Source organism: Scomber japonicus, chromosome 12, assembly GCF_027409825.1.
Source record: "Scomber japonicus isolate fScoJap1 chromosome 12, fScoJap1.pri, whole genome shotgun sequence".
In the NCBI taxonomy this organism is placed as follows: Eukaryota; Metazoa; Chordata; class Actinopteri; order Scombriformes; family Scombridae; genus Scomber; species Scomber japonicus.
In genome coordinates, this window is record NC_070589.1 from 32,642,594 (window position 1) to 32,659,475 (window position 16,882).

The window sequence follows — 16,882 nt, forward strand, 5'->3', positions numbered from 1 at the left end:
CTTCTTCCTCCTTTTCTTCCTTCTTCCTCCCTTTCTCCCTCGTTTCCTTCCTTCTTCCTCTCTCCTTACCTTTATTCCTCCATTCCTTCCTTCTCCCTTCCTTTCTTCCTCCCTCCTTTCCATTCTTTTCCTTCTTCCTCCCTCCTTCCCTTCCTTCCTCCATCCTTCCCTTCCTTCCTCTCTCCTTTCCTTCCTTCTTACTCTCTTCCTTCCTTCTTTCTTCCTCCTTTCCTTTCCTTCTCCCTCCCTCCCTCCTTCCCTTCTTCCTCCCCCCTATCTTTCCTTTTTCTTCCCTTCCTCCTTAACATACTAATAATCTGTGCCAGATTCAGCCCTGAAAAACTTTATCAATGGATTCCTACCATTGAATGTCTGTTATAAAGGGAGGGAGTAGTGAATGAATGAATGAATGAATGAATGAATGAATGAATGAATGAGAGAATGAGAGAATGAATGAATGAGTGAATTAGGACACAGCTTTAGATTCATCACTGAAACCCACGTATGAGCCTCATCCTCAAAGGTGGAGAAAAGTCAGTTTCAGAGAACAGCAAACAGACCCGACTGAATATGAAATATGAAATATAATAAACTGAGCCTCAGGAATGAAGTTACCTCCAGACTAGAAAAGTTCTCATCTAGGAAAATCAAATATTTGGCAGAGTGACCCTTCGCTCCAGAGCCGGGAAGACAATCAATCTCAGTCCAGACATATGAGAGCAGAGCAGCAGGTGTGTGTTGGGGTTAATCCCTCCTTTCCTTCCTTCCTTCCTCATTTCCTTTCTTCTTTCTTCCTCCTTTCCTTCCTTCTTCCTCCCTCTTTCCCTTCTTTCCTCCTTTCTCCCTCATTTCCTTCCTTCTTCATCCCTTCCTTCCTCCTTACTCCCTTCCTTCCTCCCTCCTTTCCTTCCACCTATCCTTCCTTCTTTATTCCTCCTTTCTCCCTCATTTCCTTCCTTCTTCATCTCTCCTTTCCTTTATTCCTCCTTTCCTTCCTTCTTCCTCCTTTCCTTCCACATTCCTTCCTCCTTTATTCCTCCTTTCTCCCTCATGTCCTTCCTTCTTCCTCCCTTCCTTCCTCTTTTCCTTTCTTCTTATTCCCTTGCTTCCTCTGTTCCTTCCACCTTTCCTTCCTTCTTTATTCTTCCTTTCCTCCTCCCTTCTCCCTCATTTCCTTCCTTCTTCCTCCCTTCCTTCCACCTTTCCTTCCTTCTTTATTCCTCCTTTCCTTCCTTCTTCCTCCCTTCCTTCCACCTTTCCTTCCTTCTTTATTCCTCCTTTCCTTCCTTCTTCCTCCCTCCTTCCCTTCCTTCCTCCTTTCTCTCTCATTTCCTTCCTTCTTACTCCCTTCCTTCCTCCTTTCCTTCCACCTTTCCTTCCTTCTTTATTCCTCCTTCCCTTCCTTCCACCTTTCCTTCCTTCTTCATACCTCCTTTCCTTCCTTCCATATAAAATATAAAATATAAGCCTCAGGAATGAAGTTACCTCCAGACTAGAAAACTTCTCATCTAGTAAAATCAAATATTTGGCAGAGTGACCCTTCGCTCCAGAGCCGGGAAGACCATCAATCTCAGTCCAGACATATGAGAGCAGAGCAGCAGGTATGTGTCGTGGTTAATCCCTCCTTTCCTTCCTTCCTCATTTCCTTTCTTCCTTCTTCCTCCTTTCCTTCCTTCTTCCTCCTTCTTTCCCTTCTTTCCTCCTTTCTCCCTCATTTCCTTCCTTCTTCATCCCTTCCTTCCACCTTTCCTTCCTTCTTACTCCCTTCCTTCCTCCCTCCTTTCCTTCCACCTTTCCTTCCTTCTTTATTCCCCCTTTTCCTTTCTTCCTCCTTTCTCCCTCATTTCCTTCCTTCTTCATCTCTCCTTTCCTTTATTCCTCCTTTCCTTCCTTCTTCCTCCTTTCCTTCCACATTCCTTCCTTCTTTATTCCTCCTTTTTCCCTCATTTCCTTCCTTCTTCCTCCCTTCCTCCTTTCCTACCTTCTTACTCCCTTCCTTCCTCCTTTCATTCCTTCTTCTTCCCTCCTTTCTCCCTCATTTCCTTCCTTCTTCCTCCCTTCCTTCCTTTTTACTCCCTTCCTTCCTCCTTTACTTCCATCTTTCCTCCTTTACTTCCATCTTTCCTTTCTTCTTTCTTCCTCCTTTCTCCCTCATTTCCTCCCTTCCTTCCACCTTTCCTTCCTTCTTCATACCTCCTTTCCTTCCTTCCATATAAAATATAAAATATAAGCCTCAGGAATGAAGTTACCTCCAGACTAGAAAACTTCTCATCTAGTAAAATCAAATATTTGGCAGAGTGACCCTTCGCTCCAGAGCCGGGAAGACAATCAATCTCAGTCCAGACATATGAGAGCAGAGCAGCAGGTGTGTGTGTCGGGGTTAGTATGCGGGTGTCGTACCTGTCCAGGTCGTCGCTGTCCTGCATGTTGAACAGCATGGACGGGATCAGCTTGTCCATGTGCTGCGGCTCCCAGATGATCGCCTGCAGCTCGTCGTTCACCGTCTTCCTCACGACGCCCTGCAACCCTTTGATCCCCGCCACACGGATCCTGACAGGGACGAGACACACACTGACTGTTAAACACACATGAAACTAAAACACACACACACACACACACACACACACATGCATTAAACAGGCAGCAGACTGTGCTATTGGGGGGAAAACAGCAGCATTGACTCAGTTTAACCATAGACTGTATAAAAGAAATGGACGTAACATCTGTGACGTCACCCATTGGTTTGTGGACTGCTGCTCGGAAGCCAATCGTTTCTAATCTAGGCAGCGCCATCTTGAAAATTTGAGGTGCATGCTGGGAAAAATAAAAACACGGATTCTACTTATATGGGCATGAGGCGGGGCCATGGGCGGAGCGGGGAGGTTGCTATGGTTACGAGGGCTGGATCTCGAGGACATTGGTCAATCAACCTGTCAATCAGGACGTAGCCACGCCCTAATGCATACCCTGCTTTATCGTCACATATAAAATCAGGGAGGCCAAAATGTCCCAAATGAACATCATACTGCATTGAAGAAGGCTTTAAACTAGCGATTGAGACCATAAACACATTTTGAAAACGTTTACTGAGGTTAGAAATCAAGTGAGAAGTTGGTGAATTCTCCATTGACTTGTATAGAGACGGTCGCCCCCTGGTGGCCTTTTGATAGAATGCAGCTCTAAGTTACTTCCGCGTTGGCCTCATTTCAGAGGACCGGAGTTGCTAAGGTGTATGCTAAGGTGGATGCTAAGGCGGTTACTAAGACGGTTACTAAGGTGGTTGCTAAGGCGGTTGCTAAGGCGTTTCCACTCTCATATCTCAGAAGTGATTCAGCTCCAACATGTACGGATGTGATTTGAGAAGTTGAACCTTTTTTCGGGGGAGTAAAGAAGAAGAAAAAGAAGTGAAATCCTGCTACTATAGTCAGCTTATGTAGAAGCTTTGGTTGCTAAGGTGGTTGCTAAGGGGGGCTCTTAAAGAGACAGGAGCTAAAACAGGTCTGTTAATAGACAGAGGCTGAACTGAGCGGCTGCATAAAGGACCAGTAGAAGATAAATAAGGAGTTTTTAACAGGAAATCATGTAAAGATATTCCAGTAGAGACTCAGAATATTAATATAGAGCTGGAAACATGAAGAATATATACATCCTTTAACCAGAAATGGAGGCGTTAGATGAGAAAGTCCTCATATAAGGAGTCTCTGCGTATCTATTTACAGCTATTTGTGGTTTCAGGTTTCTCTCATATTATGAATCTGCGTGTCCCTCAACATCAACTTCCAGCTCTCATCTGGTTACTGAAGGAACATAATAACACTGCTTTATTGTAATTTCCATCTCTGTCTCACACACACACACACACACACACACACACACACACACACACACACAGGGGGACTGGTCTCTGGACTCAGGTGCAATCAGAGCCCAGCGCTGTTTACTATTTCCGTCTCTCTCTCTCTCTCTCTCTCTCTCTCTCTCTATCTCCCGTCGTATACCGCTGTATGAGCAGTAATATGAAAAGCAGGACGGGTGACCTCGCCTTCGGCTTAATCCAATAAACCGCCAGAGAAATTCTATTTGGGAATTCCTCTCCACCTGCGGCGAGGAGCCTCCGAATAGAATAATGAAATTGGTGGGGGAGAAAAAGGCGAAGTGAGAAGTCACACTGTTTACAGCTTGGTGGTGTGTGCGGAGGTATCAAGCCAACTCGAAAATAATCCCAGCATCCCCCCCTGGCTCCCCTCGTACCCCCCCCCGGCTCCCCTCGTACCCCCCCCCCCCCCCGGTTCCCCTCGTACCCTCCCACCTACGACCAAACGCTCACAGAGGCACAGACACACACTCATACATACAAATAGAGATAAAAAAAAGGTGCTTTTCAGTGCTCATACACACACACACACACAGACAGACACACATACACACACACCTCTACACACACACACACACACCTCTACACACACGCACACACATCTATCTCTCTATCTATCTCTCCATCTATCCATCTATCCATCCATGAGACCTGTCTCTGTCCTCTCACCTGGTTCTGGTCTCTGCGTCTTCATGGGTCGAGTGGCACATGGCGCTAAACTGGGAGACGAAGAAATCGTAGCGTCGGTGGTAAGACGGCGTGTCCTCCTCGATGTTGGCAAACTTCACAAACTAGAGAGAGACAGAGGACAGGAAGAGAAGACAAACACTCATTAGTCTTTACAACATTATTTTACTACAAATATAAGAAGAGACGATCATGAACGCAACAATTATCGTCACATCATCATCAGTGTTTCAGGGTTGAATCTAGAGTTGTACTGATTCTGACACCAGTATCGGAAATGCCTCCGATACTGCCGAAAATGCTGGCATCGGTATCGGCGAGTACTGGAGTCAGAAGTGACTATATTGTGACCGTAGTTATTTTCAGATCACTCTTAACAACTATTTTAAAGAAGACTTTTCCCCTTTCATAGTTGAAGTTACAGGGGCGATACACATGATTTTAGAATGCATATTCCTCCTGCCTAGTGTCAACACTCATTAGTCTTCACCAGGCGGGGAGTTCTGGTCCTCTGAAATGAAGCCAACCAGGAAGTAACTTAGAGCTGCATTCTACAAAAGGCCACCAGGGGGCGACCGTCTCTATACAAGTCAATGGAGAATTCACCAACTTCTCACTTGATTTCTAACCTCAGTAAACGTTTTCAAAATGTGTTTATGGTCTCAATCGCTAGTTTAAAGCCTTCTTCAATGCAGTATGATGTTCATTTGGGACATTTTGGCCTCCCTGATTTTATATGTGATGATAAAGCAGGGTATGCATTAGGGCGTGGCTACGTCCTGATTGACAGGTTGATTGACCAATGTCCTCGAGACCCAGCCCTCGCAACCATAGCAACCTCCCCGCTCCGCCCATGGCCCCGCCTCATGCCCATATAAGTAGAATCCATGTTTTTATTTTTCCCAGCATGCACCTGAAATTTTCAAGATGGTGCTGTTATATTGTTATACTGTTATGCTATTGGTTCCGAGCAGCAGTCCACAAACCAATGGGTGACGTCACGGATGTTACGTCCATTTCTTTTATACAGTCTATGGTCTTTACATTATTTGAATTTTAGACTCCATCAAACAAATATAAGAAGAGACAATCCTGAAAGCAGCAGCGATTATCGCCACATCATCATCGAGTGTTTCAGGGTTGAATCAACTGGAAGCAGAGCCGGTAGTGATAATAACCGATAAAGAGCCTCCCTCTTTTATCCAACCTGTAATTTCCTCCCTCTAAACAAGAGTCCTCTCTCCTTCTCTCTCTCTCTCTCTCTCTCTCTCTCTCTCTCTCTCTCTCTCTCTCTCTCTATCTTTCTCCTCTCTCCCTCTCTCCCTCTATCTCTCTGTCTCTCTCTCTCTCTGTCTCTCTCTCTCCCCCTCTCATTTTGTCTCTGTCTCTCTCTCTGCCTCTATCTCTCTCTCTCTCTCTCTCTCTCTCTCCCTCTCCCTTTGTCTCTGTCTCTCTCTCCCCCTCTCGCTTTGTCTCTGTCTCTCTCTCTCTTTGTCTCTCTCTCTCTCGCTCTCTCCCCCTCTCCCTTTGTCTCTCTCCCTCTCTCTCTCTCTCCCTCTCTGTCTCTCTCTCTCTCTGCCTCTCTCTCTCTGTCTCTCTCTCTCTCTCTCTCTCTCTCTCTCTCCCTCTCCCTTTGTCTCTCTCTCTCTCTCTCCCTCTCTCTCTCTCAGCTGTGCTCGAGTGCCGCTTCTGGCTAAGCTATCATTGTCCATTGCCGCAAATTTCCTCTGAGCATTTTGGCATCTGTGACTCATACCTGTTAATTTCCTCCCATTTGGAGCCTAACCTCTCCCAGGGGGTAATGGCTCAAATGGAAGGAGGTGCGACGGCTGCTCGGCCTCTCAAACGTTTTACCGTAACGCTGCTGCGGCAGAGGAGGGAAATCCAGGTGATAGCAGCACACGGCTCGGCCTAATTACTGGGATGTGTTTATTATAAAAGGCGCCGAGGGCTTCGGGATATGATTTAATCTGTTTTAGTTCTGTCATGAAACTAAAAATACACGAAACATAAAACACATATCAGAGAAGAGACGTTAAATAGACTGTAGAGCAGAGCGGTCAAGGGCCACATATAGGCCAATTTAAGGAAGGAAGGAAGGAAAGAAGGAAGGGAGGAAGGAAGGCCAGGTGGAAGGAAGGAAGGATGGACAGATGGAATGAAAGAAGGAAGGAAAGAAGGAAGGACAGGTGGAAGGAAAGAAGGAAGGAAGAGAAAGAAAACAGGAAAGAAGGAAGGAAGGAAGGAAGGAAGGAAAGAGGGAAGGAAGGACAGGTGGAAGGAAGGAAGGAAGAACAGGTGGAAGGAAAGAAGGAAGGAAGGAAGGATGGAAGGACAGAAGGAAATGAAAGGAAGGAAGGAAGAAAGGAAAGACGGTAGGAAAGGAAAGAAGACAGGAAAGAAGGAAGGAAGAGAAAGAAAACAGGAAAGAAGGAAGGAAGAAAGGAAGGAAGGAAGGAAAGAAGGAAAGAAGGAATGAAGGAAGGAAGAACAGGTGGAAGGAAAGAAGAGAAAGAAGACAGGAAAGAAGGAAGGAAGGAAGGCCAGGTGGAAGGAAAGAAAGTAGGAAGGGAAAGAAGACGGAAAAGAAGGAAGGACAGGTGGAAAAGAAGGAAGGAAGGAAGGAAGGAAGGCAGAAAAATAAGACAGGAAAGAAGGAAGGAAGGAAAGAAGGAATGAAGGAAAGAAAGGAAGGACAGATGGAAGGAAAGAAGGAAGGAAGGAAGGAAGGAAAGACAGGAATGAAGGAATGAATGAAGGAAGGAAGGAAGGAAGGAAAGGAAGGAAAGAAGAGAAAGAAGACAGGAAAGAAGGAAGGAAGGCAGAAAAATAAGACAGGAAAGAAGGAAGGAAGGAAAGAAGGAATGAAGGAAAGGAAGGAAGGACAGATGGAAGGAAAGAAGGAAGGACAGGTGGAAGGAAAGAAGGTCGGAAGGAAGGAAGAACAGGTGGAAGGAAGGAAGGGAAGATGGAAGACAGAAAGGAATAAGGAAAGTGGGCCGGCTTGGAACCCTTTGGCGGCCCAGATCTGGCCCACGGGCCTCATGTTTGACACCCCTGCTTTAGAGAGTTTTTTTTTGTTCTCAACCTTTTTCTCCACCAGACTGAAACATCCTAACAGCTTTTGGACGGATCACCATTAAACTTGGCCGACTCGTTCCTGGAGCTCAGACTATGAATCCTACTGACTTTAGTGATGCTCTAAACTTTCCCTCCAGCCCCACGGTGACGCTGATCGTCAGGTCTGAAGCTCTACTGACAACCAGAGGATCAATCCATGACGGGGGTGGGGGGGGGGGGCGGAGGATGTGTAAATCTACTGCAGGATTACGGAGGATGAGGGATCGGACAGTGTGGTGCAGGATGAGCTCATACCTGACTCCATCACTACACAGCTCTCTGGCTCTTTCATCCCACGAGAGGTAACGACCATATCACCAGAGATTCAGAAGGAAGTACAATGTGGTGTGTTACTGCTAATGATATATATACACACACATATTTATATATATATTTATATATTAGGGCTGTCAGTGTTAACGCGTTAATCGCGATTAGATTAATGCAATCCATAACACGTTAATTTTAATCACATTTTAATGTTGCAAGCCTTTTTGTCCCTTCTACTCCCCCGTAGACGGCTCCTCTAGCTGTAGCGCTATGCTTTGAAGTGGCCTCCTGCAGTAAACCTACCGCGCTGATGGAAAGTAAGACAGCTACTGGACTTTTGAACGGCTTGTTTAACTTTAAAACACTTCCAGACGCTTCAGTTGACAAGTCAAAAGTAAAATGCAACCTGTGTCAAACGGAGTTTAACTACCACCGGAGTACGTGGAGTTTGAGTTAGCACCTCCACGCTAAACACCCAGGTGCAGCCAAGCCAGCCTCAGCTCCACCAAAGGACCATTTTGGAGTGTGGGAGTCGCAGCAGAGCCGTGATTGATTCCCAGTTAAGACACTCTTGTAAGAAATGCTTTACATTATGGGCTTAAAACTGCCTTCAAATGGAAAATAACAGGATTTTAAACATGCAATTCAAAATGTGATTAATCGTGATTAACTATGGAAATTCTGCGATTAATCGCGATTACAAAAATTAATCGTTTGACAGCCCTAATATATATATATATACACATATATATATAACAGACGGGATCAATTTGACCTGGGAGGACGTCAGGAAGTAAAATCAGGTTTCACTTTGCAGATTTCTTTCATCTTGATCATTTTCAGCAGTAATTTTAACAGATTAGTGAGAGAGGAGAGAGACGAGAGGAGAAACGCTTTCAGTGAAGAGCTTAAAGGTTTCATCATGTAAATAAGACCAATCAAAACAAGCAGTTAGGATTCTCCAACTATGAGAAAATGAAAAGGTGACACGAACATAAGCACCAATTTACTTTAACTCCCCTCGGGCCAGATTTCTAACAGCTCCATAAAAAAAGAGAAAAGAAAAAAAAAAGACGGCATTAAAAAGTCTTATGAAATTGGCTTGTTTTACTTTATCTCTGCATACTGATCACATAAGAAGGAAAGGAGGGAGGAAGACGGAGGGAAGGAGGGAAGGAAGGAAGGAAGGAAGGAAGCAAGGAAGGTAGGAGGAAGGGTAGGAGGAAGGGTAGGAGGGAGGGAAAGGAAGGAAGGAGGGAGGGAGTAAAGAAGGACAGAAGAAAGGAAGGAAGGAGGGAAGGAAAGAAGGAAGGAAGCAAAGAAGGAAGGAGGGAAGGAAAGAAGGACAGAAGAAAGGAAGGAAGGAGGGAAGGAGGGAAGGAAGGAAGGAAGGAAGGAAGGAAGGAGGGAAGGAAAGAAGGACAGAAGGACAGAAGGAAGGGAGGGAGGAAGGAAAGGAAAGAAGGAAGGAAGGAGGGAAGGAAAGAACGTCAGAAGGAAGGAAAGAAGGAGGGAATGAAGGAAGGAAAGAACGTCAGAAGGAAGGAAGGAGGGAAGGAAGGGAGGGAGGAAAGGAAAGAAGGAAGGAAGGAAAGAAGAAGGAGGAGAAGAAGAAGAAGAAGAAGAAGAAGAAGAAGAAGAAGAAGAAGAAGAAGAAGAAGAAGAAGAAGAAGAAGAAGAAGAAGAAGAAGAAGAAGAAGAAGAAGAAGAAGAAGAAGTCTATCAGATAAAATCAGTTCTTCTTCTTCTGTGAGATTAAATGAAATCACTCCAGACATGTTTCTAACTGGAGGATAACGCTCAGAGATCTGAGTTATATTCCTCTTTATTCCTCTTTCATCTATTTATACTTTATTTTAGAGAACTAGATTTTTTCCCATCCACCCAAAAAAACTTGTGAAGTGAATCAGAGAGAAAAGGAGAGAGAGAAAAGGAGAGAGAGAAAGGCTGATGTGCATCTCAGAGGTTTGACCTACTTTATGAACCAGAGGAGATTTTCCTCTTAGACATCAGGATGAGTCTCTAATCTTCAGAGACTCTTTTATTGTGAGGAATGTCTCACAGTTTAGTTTAGTTTAATACAAGCTGCTTTATATTTCAGATTAAAACTACTTCCTGTTTCTGTCTCTGGGAAGTCATCAGTGAACCAATCGGCTCCGTTTCCATCAACGTTTCTATGACGACGAAGATGAAACGCAGAGGAAGAGAGATAATTATCAGGGAGGGAGGAAAAGAGGAAGGGAGGAAGGAAGGTAGAAAGAGAGAGGAAAGAAAGAAAGAGAGAAGGAGGGAGGGAGGGAGGGAGGGAAGGGAGGAAGGAAGGAGGGAGAAATGAAGGGAGGAAGGAAGGAAGGAGGGAGGGACGGAAGGGAGGAGGGAGGGAAGGGACGGAGGAGGGAGGGAGGTAGAAGGAAGGAAAGGAGGGAGGAATGATTGAAGGAGAGAGGAAGGTAGGAGGAGGAAGGAAGTTAGGAAGGGAGGAAGAAGGAAGGAAAGGAGGGAGGAGGAAGGAGGGAAGGCAGGAAGGTAGGGAGGAGGGAGGGAAGGAAGAAAAGGAAGGAGGGAGGGAGGTAGAAGGAAGGAAAGGATGGAGGAGGAAGGAAGAAGGGAGGGAAGCAAGGGAGGAGGGAGGGAAGGAAGGAAGGTAGGAGGGTGGGAGGAAAGAAGGAAGGAAGGAAGGAAAGAAAGGAGTGAGGGAGGGAAGAAGGAAGGAAGGAAAGGTGTGAGGAAGGAAAGAAGGAAGGAAGAAAGAGAGGAAGCAGGAAGGAAAGGAGGGAGAGAGGAAGGAAAGGAAGAAGGAAGGAAGAACAGAAGGAAAAAAGAAAGGGAAGACAGAAGGAACAGTCAAAACAGACGGGGTCAATCTGACCCGGGAGGACGACAGGAAGCCGACCTGAGTGTTTCCTGCAGCTCAGAGTTCTACCTTGTTTCCATCCTTTCTTCCTTCCTTCCTTCCTTCCTTCCTTCCTTCCTTCCTTTCTTCCTTCCTTCCTTTCTCACCAGCTCACAGCTCCTCCTCCTGTATATCTGCTGCGTGTGGGTGAAGCTGCAGCAGCCGTCTGACTCACTCCACATTTTAAAAACCCTTATTGGATTTTGGGGTGAAACTCACTTTCATGTCGATGACTCATCCAAACCTCCAACTGGTCGTGCTGCTGAACATGAAGCTGTTTCTATCTTCTGTGGTTTTTTAGTTACTGTCACTAAGGGAGGAGGGAAGAAAGGAAGGAAGGAAGGAAGGAAGGAAGGGAAGGAAGGAAGGAAGGACAGAAGGAAGGAAGGAAGGAAGGAAGGAAGGAAGGAAGGTCCTGCTGCTGAACATGAAGCTGTTTTTATCTTCTGTGGTTTTTAGTTCCTGTCACTAAGGGAAGAGGGAAGGAAGGGAAGGAAGGAAGGAAGGAAGGAAGGAAGGAAGGAAGGAAGGAAGGAAGGAAGGTCCTGCTGCTGAACATGAAGCTGTTTTTATCTTCTGTGGTTTTTAGTTACTGTCACTAAGGGAGGAGGGAAGGAAGGGAAGGAAGGGAAGGAAGGAAGGAAGGAAGGAAGGAAGGAAGGAAGGAAGGAAGGAAGGAAGGAAGGAAGGAAGGAAGGTCCTGCTGCTGAACATGAAGCTGTTTTAATCTTCTGTGGTTTTTAGTTCCTGTCACTAAAATTCTAAAGTGGTTTATTACAATCCTGTCCTCGAGTCAAGGAAGGAAGGAGGAAGAAGGAAGGAAAGGACGGAGGAAGGGAGGAAGAAAGGAAGGAAAGGAGGAAGGAAGGAAGGATGGATGGAGGGAAGAAAGAAAGAAGGACATAAGGAAGAAGAAAGGGGGGAAGGAAGGAAGGAAAGGTGGGAAGGAAGGAAGGAAAGGTGGGAGTAAGGAGGGAGGGAAGAAAAGAAGGATGGAGGGAGGAAGGAAGGAAGAAAGGGAGGAAGGAAAGGAGGCAGGAGGGAAGGAAAGGAGGGAGGAAGGAAAAGAAGGAAGGAAAGGAGGAAGGAAGGAAGAAAGGGAGGAAGCAAAGGAGGAAGGAAGGAAGGAAGGAAGGAGGGAGGAAGAAGGAAAGAAAGTAGGGAGGAAGGAAGGAAAGAAAGAAAGGAGGGAGGGAGGAGGGAAGGAAGGGAAGGAAGGACAGAAGGAAGGGAGGAAAGGAGGAAGGAAGGGAGGAAAGGAGGAAGGAGGGAGGGAAGAAAAGAAGGATGGAGGGAGGAAGGAAGGGAGGAAAGGAGGACAGGAGGGAAGGAAAGGAGGGCTGAAGGGAAGGAAGAAAAGGAGGGAGGAAGGAAGGAAGGAAAGAAGGAACAGTCAAAACAGACGGGGTGAATTTGACCCAGGAGGACGACAGGAAGCTTAAAGACTCTAGCAACAGATTTGTGAACACGGTGAAATCTCTAAGAAGATATTTAACAGATTAAAAACACGAGCAGTCACATGATTTTACAAACTGCAGATTAAATTATCACCCAAACTGTCTGTAAACACTCATCTCGGTTTCACAGACCCACTTCCTGCTTTAGCCTCGCTGTAGTTTCGTGCAGAGTTTTGTTTTCCATCGAGGGATTAATAATAATACTACTTCCTGTTTGACCTCAGGATAAAGTGGTTTAGGATAATCTGGATAAACTGCTGGATCGTTTCCAACCCGTCTGATTGTCTAACATGTTTAACCCTCCTGCTGTCCTCCAGTCAAAGGAGGAGGAAGGAAGGGAGGAAGGGAGGAAAGGAGGAAGGAGGAAGGGAGGAGGAAGGAAGGAGGGAGGGAGGGAGGGAGGAAGAAAGAAGGAAGGAAGAAGGGAGGGAGGAAGGAAGGAAGGAAAGAAGGAAGGAGGGAGGGAAGAAAAGAAGGATGGAGGGAGGAAGAAGGAAAGAAGGAAGGGAGGGAGGGAGGAAGGAAGAAAGAAGGAAGGAAGGAAGGAAGAAGGAAGGAAGGAAGAAGGAAGGAAGGGAGGGAGGGAGGAAGGAAGGAAGGAAGAAGGAAAGAAGGAAGAAGGAAGGAAGGGAGGGAGGGAGGGAGGAAGGAAGAAGGAAGGAAGGGAGGAAGGAAGGAAGGAAGGACAGAGGTAGGAAGGAAAGAATGACAGAGGAAGGAAGGAAGGAAGGAAAGGAGGAAGGAAGGACAGAGGAAGGAAGGAGGAAAAGGAAGGAAGGGAAGAAGGAAGGAAGGAAGGAAGGAAGGAAAGATTTGACCCGGGAGGACGACACAAAGGCTAATGACCCATTCGGACCTTTAAGAACTCTATTACAAGAATTACGTCATAACATTATAACTTCAATAACTTTAATATTACGACTTTATTCTCGTAACTTCCAACATTGTATTTATTGCCCCTCTTATGGCTCTAATACTCCGTCGCACTCAGCTTTGTAGGAAAATTTCATTGTCATGTCTCTCACCATCACCCCCCCTCCCCCGCCTCCCCCCTCCTCCAGCTCAGCTAGCTGCCACTCTATCCAATCCTTCTCTGCTGTCAGAGTCTAAATACCACACATTAATAATGCAAAGGCTTTCCCATCTGAACCACCGGCTCTGTTTCCTGCTCACATGAACCGCCAACAAAGGACGGCAGGCTCAGAATAGGAGGCACGATGACGTCGGGGGGGTGATGGGGGGAGGGGGGGGGGGGGGGGGTAACAACTTTAGGTTCACCTTCAACAGACTTGGAAAGGAGAAACGGGGGCTGACATTTGCTCCAGAAGCTAATAATGATTAGCCTCGTCTTCCACTGACAGGGTAAAAGTTAAATTAGGTATTTAAACGCTGGGCTGGGTGTGTGTGTGTGTGTGTGTGTGTGTGTGTGTGTGTGTGTGTGTGTGTGTGTGTGTGTGTGGGGGTGTGTGTGTGTGTGTGTGTGTGTGTGTGTGTGTGTAGTATGAACTGTTTTATGTTAATGCAGGCTTGACTTTATAGCAAAATCACAATCACTTTCTTTCTTTCTTTCTTTCTTCCTTCCTTCCATTTGTCTTCCTTCCTTCCTTCCATCTCTCCTTCCTTCCTTCCATTAGTCTTCTTTCCTTCCTTCCATCCCTCCTTCCTTCCATCTTTTCTGTTTGTCTTCCTTAAACTTAAAAATGTTCCAGTTTAGTCAGAAGAGGTATTAAATTACTAGGGGTGTCAAACGATTAATTTTTTTAATTGCGATTAATCGCAGAGTTTCCATTATTAATCGCGATTAATGGCGTTTTGAATTGCATGTTTAAAATCCTGTTATTTTCCATTTGAAGGCAGTTTTAAGCCCATAATGTAAAGCATTTCTTACCAGAGTGTCTTAACTGGGAATCAATCACGGCTCTGCTGCGACTCCCACACTCCAAAATGCTCCTTTGGTGGAGCTGAGGCTCGCTTGGCTGCACCTGGGTGTTTAGCGTGGAGGTGCTAACTCAAACTCCACGTACTCCGGTGGTAGTTAAACTCCGTTTGACACAGGTTGCATTTTACTTTTGACTTGTCAACTGAAGCGTCTGGAAGTGTTTTAAAGTTAAACAAGCCGTTCAAAAGTCCAGTAGCTCTCATCAGCGCGGTAGGTTTACTGCAGGAGGCCACTTCAAAGCATAGCGCTACAGCTAGAGGAGCCGTCTACGGGGGAGGAGAAGGGACAAAAAGGCTTGCAACATTAAAATGCGATTTTAAAAAATGAACGCGTTATGGATTGCACTAATATAATCGCGATTAACGCGTTAACGCTGACAGCCCTATAAATTAGTAAACTTTCTAGTATACTACAAGTACACGGTCCGTAGTATACTTGCTATACTTACACTGAAGCATACTTAATAAAATGAACTTCAAGTATACTACTTCCTGCTAAGGGTTAACTATTTTCAGGAACGGAGCATCTTTAAAAAAGTATTCCTCTGTTTCTTTCTTCACACTGAGATCGTCTTCCTCCTCATGGAAACAGATCAACAGCTCCAACTTCCTTCCTTCCTTCCTTCCTCCCTTCCTTCCTTCCTTCCTCCCTTCCTTCCTTCCTTCCATCTCTCCTTCCTTCCTTCCTTCCTTCCTTCCTTCTCTCCTTCATTCCATCTCTCCTTCCTTTCTTCCTTCCTTCCTTCCCTCCCTCCTTCCTTCCTTCCATCTCTCCTTCCTTCCCTCCCTCCTTCCTTCCTTCCTTCCTTCCATCTCTCCTTCCTTCCTTCTTGTCTTCTTTCCATCACTCCTTCCTTCCATCTCTCTTTCCTTCCTTCCTTCCTTCCTTCCTTCCATTTGTCTTCCTTCCTTCCTTCCATCTCTCCTTCCTTCCCTCCCTCCTTCCTTCCTTCCTTCCTTCCTTCCTTCCATCTCTCCTTCCTTCCTTCCTTCCTTCTTGTCTTCTTTCCATCACTCCTTCCTTCCATCTCTCTTTACTTCCTTCCTTCCTTCCTTCTTGTCTTCTTTCCATCACTCCTTCCTTCCATCTCTCTTTACTTCCTTCCTTCCTTCCTTCCTTCCTTCTTGTCTTCTTTCCATCACTCCTTCCTTCCATCTCTCCTTCCTTCCTTCCATCTCTCCCTCTTTCGCTAAAGGTTAACTATTTTCAGGAACGGAGCATCTTTAAAAAAAGTATTTCTCTGTTTCTTCCTTCACACTGAGATCGTCTTCCTCCTCATGGAAACAGATCAGCGGCTCCAACTGTTTCTGTTTGAAAGCATTGGCAGGATATTTCGTGCCTTTCTCTGCCAGGAGTACATATCAAAAAATAAATCTAAATATTTGTGGCACTCTTGTGAATTCCTGGCGGAGTTCGGAGCGTTTTTTTGTTTGCCTCACCCAAAAAATATCTAATCGCATGTGTTTCATATTCGGGAAAAACTAAAATAAAACCTTGTAGGAGTTGAAAATCCTTCTGGAGATCTATTCATCAAGAGCTGACTACTCACACTCAAATTAGTAGTATGTAGTAAAGAAGTATGTAGTATAGAAGTATGTAGTATAAAAGTATAGAAGTATGTAGTATGTAGTATAGAAGTATGTAGTATGTAGTATAGAAGTATGCAGTATGTAGTATAGAAGTATGTAGTATGTAGTATAGAAGTATGTAGTATAGAAGTATGTAGGATGTAGTATAGAAGTATGTAGTATGTAGTATAGAAGTATGTCGTATGTAGTATAGAAGTATGTAGTATGTAGTATAGAAGTATGTAGTATAGTAGTATGTAGTATAAAAGTATGTAGTATGTAGTATAGTAGTATGTAGTATAGAAGTATGTAGTATAGAAGTATGTAGTATAGAAGTATGTAGTATGTAGTATAGAAGTATGTAGTATAGAAGTATGTAGTATAGAAGTGTGTAGTATGTAGTATAGAAGTATGTAGTATGTAGTATAGAAGTATGTAGTGTGTAGTATAGAAGTATGTAGTATGTAGTATAGAAGTATGTAGTATAGAAGTATGTAGTATGTAGTATAGAAGTATGTAGCAGAGAAGTATGTAGTATGTAGTATGTAGTATAGAAGTATGTAGTATGTAGTAAAGAAGTATGTAGTATAGAAGTATGTAGTATAGAAGTATGTAGTATAGAAGTATGTAGTATGTAGTACAGAAGTATGTAGTATGTAGTAAAGAAGTATGTAGTATAGAAGTATGTAGTATAGAAGTATGTAGTATGTAGTATAGAAGTATAGAAGTGTGTAGTATGTAGTATAGAAGTATGTAGTATGTAGTATAAAAGTATGTAGTATAGAAGTGTGGAGTATAGTAGTATGTAGTATGTAGTATAGAAGTGTGGAGTATAGTAGTATGTAGTATGTAGTATAGAAGTATGTAGTATGTAGTATAGAAGTATGTAGTATGCAGTATAGAAGTATGTAGTATATAGTATAGAAGTATGTAGTATGTAGTATAAAAGTATGTAGTATAGAAGTATGAAGTATAGAAGTATGTAGTATAGAAGTATGTAGTATGTAGTATAGAAGTGTGTAGTATGTAGTATAGAAGTATGCAGTATGTAGTATAGAAGTATGTAGTATAGAA

General features: G+C 44.5%; 1 protein-coding gene across 1 annotated transcript in view; it reads right to left on the reverse strand.

Moving 5' to 3' along the window:
• efr3a (EFR3 homolog A (S. cerevisiae)) overlaps positions 1 to 16,882 on the reverse strand; it is a 60,574-nt gene that overhangs the window by 36,770 nt on the left and 6,922 nt on the right. Inside the window, exons 4-5 of the mRNA XM_053329563.1 lie at positions 4,544 to 4,665; positions 2,390 to 2,550 (exon numbers count right to left, since the gene is read on the reverse strand). Of these exons, the coding sequence (XP_053185538.1) occupies positions 2,390 to 2,550; positions 4,544 to 4,665 (283 nt within the window). The remainder of the gene's footprint in view (positions 1 to 2,389; positions 2,551 to 4,543; positions 4,666 to 16,882) is intronic.